This window comes from Drosophila willistoni, chromosome 3R (genome assembly GCF_018902025.1).
Source record: "Drosophila willistoni isolate 14030-0811.24 chromosome 3R, UCI_dwil_1.1, whole genome shotgun sequence".
Lineage (NCBI taxonomy): Eukaryota > Metazoa > Arthropoda > Insecta > Diptera > Drosophilidae > Drosophila > Drosophila willistoni.
This window is the reverse complement of record NC_061086.1, coordinates 27,940,635-27,949,457: the sequence shown is the minus strand read 5'-3', so window position 1 is coordinate 27,949,457 and position 8,823 is coordinate 27,940,635. Positions and strand designations below refer to the sequence as shown.

General features: G+C 39.8%; 1 protein-coding gene across 1 annotated transcript in view; it reads right to left on the bottom strand.

Annotated features, from left to right (window-relative positions):
• Positions 1 to 214: 214 nt before the first annotated feature.
• The window catches only part of LOC6648184 (opioid-binding protein/cell adhesion molecule homolog), a 63,158-nt gene continuing 54,549 nt past the window's right edge, over positions 215 to 8,823 (bottom strand). The window contains exons 4-11 of the mRNA XM_002069576.4: positions 7,332 to 7,532; positions 7,071 to 7,192; positions 4,825 to 4,975; positions 4,179 to 4,276; positions 3,370 to 3,491; positions 2,383 to 2,563; positions 1,342 to 1,515; positions 215 to 1,188 (exon numbers count right to left, since the gene is read on the bottom strand). Coding sequence (XP_002069612.3) covers positions 997 to 1,188; positions 1,342 to 1,515; positions 2,383 to 2,563; positions 3,370 to 3,491; positions 4,179 to 4,276; positions 4,825 to 4,975; positions 7,071 to 7,192; positions 7,332 to 7,532 — 1,241 coding nt within the window. The 3' untranslated portion in view covers positions 215 to 996. The remainder of the gene's footprint in view (positions 1,189 to 1,341; positions 1,516 to 2,382; positions 2,564 to 3,369; positions 3,492 to 4,178; positions 4,277 to 4,824; positions 4,976 to 7,070; positions 7,193 to 7,331; positions 7,533 to 8,823) is intronic.

Below are 8,823 nucleotides of genomic sequence, written 5' to 3'. Positions count from 1 at the left end.
CTTAAATTCTAATGTACATTGAAAAACATTATGCTGAATTTACCATTATATTAGTTGATTTTCATTTTATTTATTAATGATGCAAAACAGAAACATGAATTTTACTTTACAACTATCATTTTATTATGGCAATATTTAATTTTAGTTTTGTATTTTGTTTATTTCTTTGTTTTTTTTTTTTTTTTATTGAATTTTTTTCTTTTTTTGCTTTGGTTTGGTTTGGTTTTGGGTTCATGATTTAATTTTCAAACTAAATAATATCACTATAAAATATTCACTTAATTTACATACACATAAATATAAGTACGTATGGACTAGATGTACTTGTTGTAATATACGCTCTCATTTATTTTTTTGTTTTTTGTTTTTTTATTATGAAGTAAAATGTAGTTCACATTCAGATATCTAATGCATATTTACATGACCTAATTCGAGTGGCTTATGCTATGCTATGGGACTGGATTGGATTGGGTTGGGATGGGGTTTGGTTGGGGTTGGATTCAATTGAAAGTGGATTCGGGTGTGGATTAGCATTTGCATTCGCATTTGCCATTTTCCTTTTTTTTCTCTGTTTTTTTTTTTTTGTTGTCCTCTTTATCATATTTGTGGGTTTTTCTCATTCAGTTTAGGTGTACTAATTAAATCGCTGACAAAAACTCTTGAAATATTATTTACATGGATTTTAATGCATAAATGTTGCATTCATTTTGCTCTTTCATTTTTTTTCTGTTGGCCTTGGGAAGGGGGATCATTGGGACGTGGGGACACAGATAATATGCTGAATCGAGTTAAGCTTTTGCTTAAATTCAAATCGAAAATTTTCACTTAAATGCCATAGAAAAGGTAAGCGAACATATTTCGATATTATCCGATTTTCATTTATCTGATTTGTGTTTGCTTAGTTTTTTCCCCCGAAATGCTTTTGCTGCTTCTCAGTCCCCTTTACTGATGTTTGGTGCTGCTGCTGCTGCTGTTGATGCTGTGGCATCTTTTCGCTTACCCCAAGCCGAGTCGACAATTACTCAAGGCTAAACCCAGCAGCAGGGCCATATGGAGTATCAGACATTGACTGGTGATGCCTGTGCCGGCGCTCTTGCTGCGCGACTTGGAGCTGGCCACCACTTCCGCATCTTCGGGGGCAATGTCCAGGCTGTTGCTGGCGACAATAAATTGAAATATATCGCTAACCTGCCGGGGGCGAAACATTAAGTGCAAAAGAAAGTGTCAGAAAAATATCGTATGTGTGTGTGTGTATGTTAGCAAGGTTAGATAAAGATTAAGTAGCCATCCCTTTCCATGTTAGATTCTTTGACATGTTGTGAATTTATGTTTGGCACTTACCTCATTCCAGCCATAGCGATTCTTGGCCTGTACAATTGCCTCATAGTAAGCACCTGGATGTAGATTCTTAATGGTGTATGACATGATGTGTGTCAAGGGTTCCGATGCTGGTCGATGCTCTGGTGTGAGTATAAAGTCATGCCATCTTCCCGGCTGCTGGAATGTGTCGTTCATCTAAAAGTGAATTTAAAGAGAGAGAGAGACAGAGAGTAGGTAAGTGATTTGATTTTCAATCGGCACTCCTCGCTCAATGATCATTCGATTGAATTATAACAGATATCATTGCATCAATTAAGCTACCAGTTAACGTTATATATGCATGTCGTGCCAAAAGGATTCCCTCTTTGCATTAACTGCACTCCGCAAGCCATTTGCATTCACATTCAATGGACCGTAAGCCCATCTCGCTTATGGCGAAACTCATTAAATTTTTCAATCTTCACATAAAAGTAGCCTCCGAGATGGTTTTCTTGCAATTAAGGGAGACATTTCCATATCCTTTGCGAGCATATTAAAAATCACTCTCCGTCTTCCTCACTGAATTTAATTTTTGTCGCTTTTACTGCCGCCTTTTATAGGAGAGAGTCGACGGATATCTTTGCATTCTTATTTATATATGTATGAATGTCTGTGGGTCTTTATGGTTGATTTCTTCTTTTTAGACATTTTTCCTCTCTTTTGAATTAAATTTTAATCACTTGCTTCATTAGTGCACACACACACACACACACACACACTCATGAACGTGAATATTATCCATTGTGGTGAAGTGGCAGCGCTCGGGATTCGCCTTATATGTGCTTCAAGGTATCAGGTTCAGTTCCAACCAACGTCATCATGCGTGGCTATTGTATAGACTTCAGCAACTGAAAGCAGTTCATGTCAGTGTCAGTCAGTCAGTCAGATTCAGATTCAGATTGAAAAGTCCTGAAGGCTTTTCTTTACAAGATATACGTATATATATATATATATATATTGAATGCGGGTAATTCTTTCACATCGGATTTATTTTACAGTCTACTGACTTGCCATTTTACTTACCAACACGCGGCGATAGAGGAGACGCACCTCCTCCAGTGGCGGATAGCTATCGATTTTCCATGTCAGATTGTAGCTATCAGAGGAACGTCCCCATTTGGGTGAATAAAATTCAGCTGGTCCCGGGCGTCCAGATAATTCCATATATTTACGGGAACGTCCCAGAGAATTATCGGCCACGCAGCTAAAAAAGGATTAAAAAGGTTAATTGCGTTTTCTTTGTTTTATTTCTGTTTTTTTTTTTGGGTTTCCTTCGCGTCATGTTGGCCAAAAAGCTAATTTCCTTTTAATTTTGCATTACACTCTGTCAACATTACTCATTCGCCACCCATGCCAGCCCAGAGTGCGGGCCGACTTGTGTGAGGATGGGGAGAAAGGGGCGTGTTCCCTGGTGAGTTGTGGCAATGAGCAAGCCCGCATCGAACTGGCAAACTGAACTCGTCTAACTGAACTAATCCAAACACGTCGACACGTCGTGTGCACAAAAGCCACTCGCTGTGGGTGGCAAAGCAGGTGGCCAGCTCTGTCTCTACCTATCCCCCATATGATGGGGGTCTGTTGGCTAAAACTTTGTGCATGAAATGTTGTGTCAACATGGCGAAACTTCCGCTTCTTTAATATGTTTCAGACAGATTGACATTGATGTGGAAAACTTGTTTGTCCACAAAATGGACAGGGTACGCCCACATTGTGCTCTCACGCGGTCGACAATTCCCACGGGCTGGACGTGGGCCATTGAAACGTATAGGAGCCGCTTACTTGGCTTATCCCAACTTTGAATCGGATCTGAGAACCGGAGAACCAGAGAACTGTGGACTGAGGACTGAGACCTGCTAACTGGCTGGCAAAAAGTGAAATAAGTTGTAGAGCTAAAAGTTGCCAAATTGACTAAATCAACGCTGGGTCCTACAAAAGTTCTTCATGGGAAGTTTATTGTGTGTCGTACAAGTTGTTGTCTGCAAGGATGGGGAAGGACACGCAATGCCTCACCTGTAGTTGCCAAAGTCCTCCTGCTGAATGTGGCGTATGGTGAGAGTATGTCGATTGCCTCTTGTGTTCATTATTCGTCTATCGGTCGTTTGTATCGGAAATGAGTTTTGGTACCAGGACACCTGCAGAGCGAGTGAGCGAGTGAGAGAGAAGTAGAATGAAGATGAAAAGTCAAGGATTAGCAAAAGAGCAAAATGATGATGACGATGAGGATGACGATGGTGATGGTGATGCAATGTGTTAGTGGTTGAATAGGTCAGGGCCATGTCAATTGACAGTGCAACAGTAAGTGAAACTAATAAATTCAGCTTAAATTTGACCCACTTGCTGCCAGCAAGAAGTTTTCTTTACCACAATGCCAAATGCAATGAAAGTTGGTCAAATAAAAATGGCATTAATTTGGCACAGACAAAAAACAACAAAACTTTAGAAAAACAAAACTGACAAAAAAAAAGACCCAAAAGAAATTGCAAACAGAACACAAAACATGAGAGGAGGAATTTAAAAAACAAAAAACAAAAAGAAAACAAATGAAACAGCAAGAGAAACACTGAAAAACAGGAAAAAGTGACCTGAAAACAAAGTTCTTGAATAAAGCAGACGACGACGACGACGACGTCGACGTCGATGGCAGGCACCTAACTGCTTGCTGCCCATAGCCCGTAATCGTAATAATCTAAAAATCCACCAAAAAGAAAATAGGAAAATCCTAACAAACAAAAAGAAGGAAAACGAAAACGAAAAAGAAAAACTGCATATACACAACACAATGAAACGAATGAAACGATGAATTCAAAGAGCCAACAAACCGTTGCTACTGGATCAGCGTATACAATGCAAACGAGTTTCGCCTCGTATCCCTCGCCCGAGTGTATCCAAGACTTTTCCACTTGTATATCCGGGGGATCTGCATGATGTCAGCCAGCAACATCCGTCATCAGTGGAGATAGTGAATGAGTGAGTGAGAGAAAGAAAAAGAGAGTGAGAGAGAGAGAGATACAGTGAGTATAACAGACACAGAGGCAAGAATAACAAGAGGCAAAAAAAAAAGTTTAGCACATGAAAAGAGAAGCCTTCTTCTGATTACAGTCAAAAATCAATTTCAATGCAGTTTGGCTTAGGCCATGATTGAGTTGTTCCACAAAAGATTCACGATTCCAAATTGTTGAACTTGTTGTGTGCCTTAGCCTCTTTGGTTGCATCTTAAATTTCTTCATTTTTGAAGACGAAGAAGAAGTGCGCATAGTCAGCGCATTTTATCCACGCTGATTTACGACCATCTGCCAGTTATTCGCAGATGCTGCTGCATTTTACAATAGTCTTGGAGGTCGGAGGTCGGTGGCTTGACTAGCTGGCCACATACTTAAATGTGCTTTTTCCTGTCCTGTTCCTTTCCCTTCTTGCTTCGTGATTAATGATTGCAATTTCGTGGAATTGTATGTATAGTTTACTTACATAGCACATCGAGACGCATATCAACGGTAACCGGATCACCCACACCATTATCGGCGGTGCATTGATAGACTCCAGCCTGTTGGCGTTCCAATTTCTCCAGAGTCAAAATGGGGCCATCGCCAATGCGGGCCGTTGATTTGCCAGCTCCACTCTGTCAATAAAGAACAGAGCAACAGAAAAAAAGAAGAAGTATTTTTGTTAAACAAGAATTTTCAGCAAATTGAATCAATCGACAGACATAAAATGAAGTCGGCAAATGTCAAAGGACAAATGCAGTTGACAACAGCAAGAAATGGAAAGTCAAGCTAAAAATGAAGAGATCTGCAGGGTACCCAGGGTACATTGGGTACACACAGAGTGCATATAGAGAGTGCAGCAATGGCAAAAGTCAAGCTGCATACAAATATTCCAAGTGAAGCATGCAAAACTGCATGTAAACACAGACAGCGAACAAGAAAGGAGTACGCCCCTTTCTTTTTTCTTTTTTTTTTTTTTTGCCATCGGAAACGGAAGAATCTAGTAAGCTACTACACTAGTTCACATACAAACCGAGCAATGTCTGAGCTGAACGAACGAACGTCTTGGTTGAGTTTTTGGCCCAAGTAAGTGACGCCCGAGGGGGAACACGTGTCAACCGAATGTGTGAGACGGAAATGGTATAGAGAAGGAAGTGAATTGAAATGAAACGAAATGAAATGACATACAACTCTGGGCAATATCTTTGGCCAAACAGACAGACTGAAGGACTGAGAGACAGAGAGACTGAAAGAGAGAGAAAGTCAGAAGGCAGTGAGAGCAAACAAATCGAACGGAAATGTCAAACGCGCCAAAGTGCACCAAGGCAAAAAGAAAATATTACCTAAAATAGATAGCTAAAGACCAATAGGAATCTGGACTCCAAATAGAACTTACATCATGCAAAATTCTTACACTGCTGACTTCTTCATTCTGTGTGTTTGTGTGTGTGTGTGTGTGTGTGTTTGTTTGTGGCTTGGTGTGCTGAAATGACACTGACAGTGACTGGGTCACTTTCTGTTTGTCACCTGCCATTGCCTGTAGCATACTTTTGTGGGTCTTTGGACTCGCATTAATTACAATTTGGCAGCAAAGACTTTGCTTGCCCTTGTTTGTTTTTGTCAACCTGCATGCACATACCTTTCACCTGCAGTTCACCCATCTATCCTATCTTCTAGTTTTCCACATCTACTTCTACTTCTGCTGCCGTTGCTGTTGCTGTTGCTGACAGTGATTTACTGAGTGTTTCCTCCTTTAGCTTCATTCTCATTCTACATACATAAATGTTAATGAGAATTTGATATATCGAGAGCTGTTGCTGCTCCTTCTACTTGGTTTCCTGCTGTTCTAATTCTGATTCACATGTTGATAAACTTGCCGAAAATTAGCAGCGAAAACTAATTGCTAACTGAAATTCTTGTTGGCAAGTCATATAAGTCGGCATTAATTCATTTGTCGCTCCGGCTTCAAGGACCTTAAAATTTGAATAGCTGGCTGAGTAAATGTGTGTGTGTATGTGTGTATGTGTATTGCTGCTGTTATCCCTTTGTTGCTTCATGCGTAAAATTATGTGTTTGTTGAATTCATAATTGCCTACCATTACAGGCACATGGCACAATCGTAGATGGTTGTTGCCGTTTCTCGTTTGTCGGTTGCCTTTGCCGTTGCCATTTGCCCCCTACAATTTATCATTTCACTTTCTAGGTGGAATGTGTTGAAAAGTTTGAGTGATGGGATTTTATGCTGATTTATAATAATAAGAAGTTTGTCCCTGTGTACTCTTTGCTCTGCCTGTGCGATTTTAATGTAAACGAATAATTTTTAATTAATTAAGAAGAGAGAATATGTCGAAGGCAACAAACAAACGAACAAAAAAAGAAAAGAGCCAATGCCAACATTTCTCTCCTTAATGAGTTGGCCAAGTTTGCCACTAAAGAGCTTAAAAACGGAAACCAACTTTAACTTTCAGTTGTAAAAGTGAAATTTTAATAGCTGGCAGATTCGCCCACTCTCCTCTCTTTGGTGAAGGTTCTCAGGTCCCTTTGGTCCATTTAAATGTACATAACGAAGCGAAACAGTTACGCGGATTAAATTCAATTAAATGAAATTCACTTAAAAATAGCATGAAAATTCTAAGCAGAAAAAACAAAAGCGAACAACAAGGCAATAACGACATAGAAAGGGAAAGACAAAACGAGAGAGAGAGGGAGATGGACAGGAAAAAAACAAACCTTTTTGGTCCAGTAAATGGATGGTACCGGATTACCAGATCCTTTGCACTCCAATGTAATGGGCCCCCCTTTGCGGGCCTGCAACTGTCCAGAGGTGGGAATGGCTCGTACACTGGGCGGCACTGGGGGGCGGAGAGAGAGTAAATGAAATCAGTTATTAATTGAAGTAACAGTCGACGACTGACTGTTGTCAGTGGGGCGGGGGGGCGGTGGGAATACTTGAAATGTAAATCTGTGCAAAACATGTCAACATATACTCACCCAATATCTCAACTGTGTGCACTTGATCACGATTTATTTTGTCACTGATTTGACAAACATAATCCCCAGCATCTTGCGGCTCCAAATCGGATATCTCTAAATTATAGCCATCTATCAGTCTTACGCGCTCATCTCTGGTAACCATAATGTTGGAGGCGGTGAGAACATTTGCTCCACGACGCCAAAGCAAAACGAAATTGCCTGAAAAGAGCAAAAAAAAGAAATGTATGAGAAAAATGTGTGTTGTAGTTTTGCCTGAGAAAATTTATTGTAAAATGCCGCAATATAAACATGAAGAGCGAACATGCAGGGAGACCAGCAGTTGGCATAGTTATATTTCAACACACACACACACACACTCGACACACTCTACACACACACACACATACACCCCACAGATACACATCTATCGCCTGTCCTTAACTCCACTCTCTGTGTCTGTTGAGCTGTGAACATTCTGCAGATTCACTTTTGTTTGCCCAGCCAAACCCAAAATAGAAGAATATATTCTTGGGCTTTCCACTGTTTTTCATCTATGTTTATCTTGCTTTTCATACTTTAGTATGTTTGCCCATATAAATGACATAATTTTGCAGATTCTTTTTTCTTTTTTTGGTTTCCTTTGCATATTTTTGTGAACAACTTACGGTTTTTTATTATACATTCTGTTTCGTTTCTTTTTGTATTGTATTATTGTGTCTGTTGCCACAAAAGGCAAACAAAAATTTGTTAAATGGGATTAAGTGGCGTATAATATGTTTATTTATTTGATGTGCTCAAGTTGTCGACAAAAGTGAGCGAGCAGGAGAGTGAGGGGGGACTGGTGCGATTCGATTGGACTGGTAGATTGGGCAACGCTGGTCGCAATGCCAGCGAATTTATGAAGTTGTATTTATTATGGAAATATTAAAAACGAAACGAAAGAGAACCAGCATAAAAAAAAAACAGAAAAGAAAAAATAACATAAATAAAAACTTGAAAAATGCGGCATACGCTTGTATGAGTATGTACATACATTACGTATACGTGCCGTAAAACCGAAATCAGAATTGTGTAAACATAAAGTCGTCAGCGTTTATCAAATGTATACAGAAACCGACTGACAGACAGACAGGACAGGGGTCCACTGGTCCACTGCTAGAGTCCTGCTGAAGTTGTGGCCAAGGGCGTGGCTATATCCGGGTCACTTGCCCCGCATTGGCTTATGATTTTCAGCATACGCCGTATAAAGTTTAAATGGAATTTTTTCCTTACAACCGACACATTTAACGGTATTTTAAGAAAGGTATGAAATAAATAATTAATGGCAATTTCATACAGACATGAGATTAAATTAAATATTTGCATCTATCTGCTTTTACCCATGTAAAAGTTCTACCGGTTATTGGCCCCAGTTGCAGAATGCAAATATTTTAAGCTGCCATTCATAAAAATTTTCGGGTGTGTGCCAACTGGCAAAGGATCTGCTGCCAAGTTAAACGCACACACAATC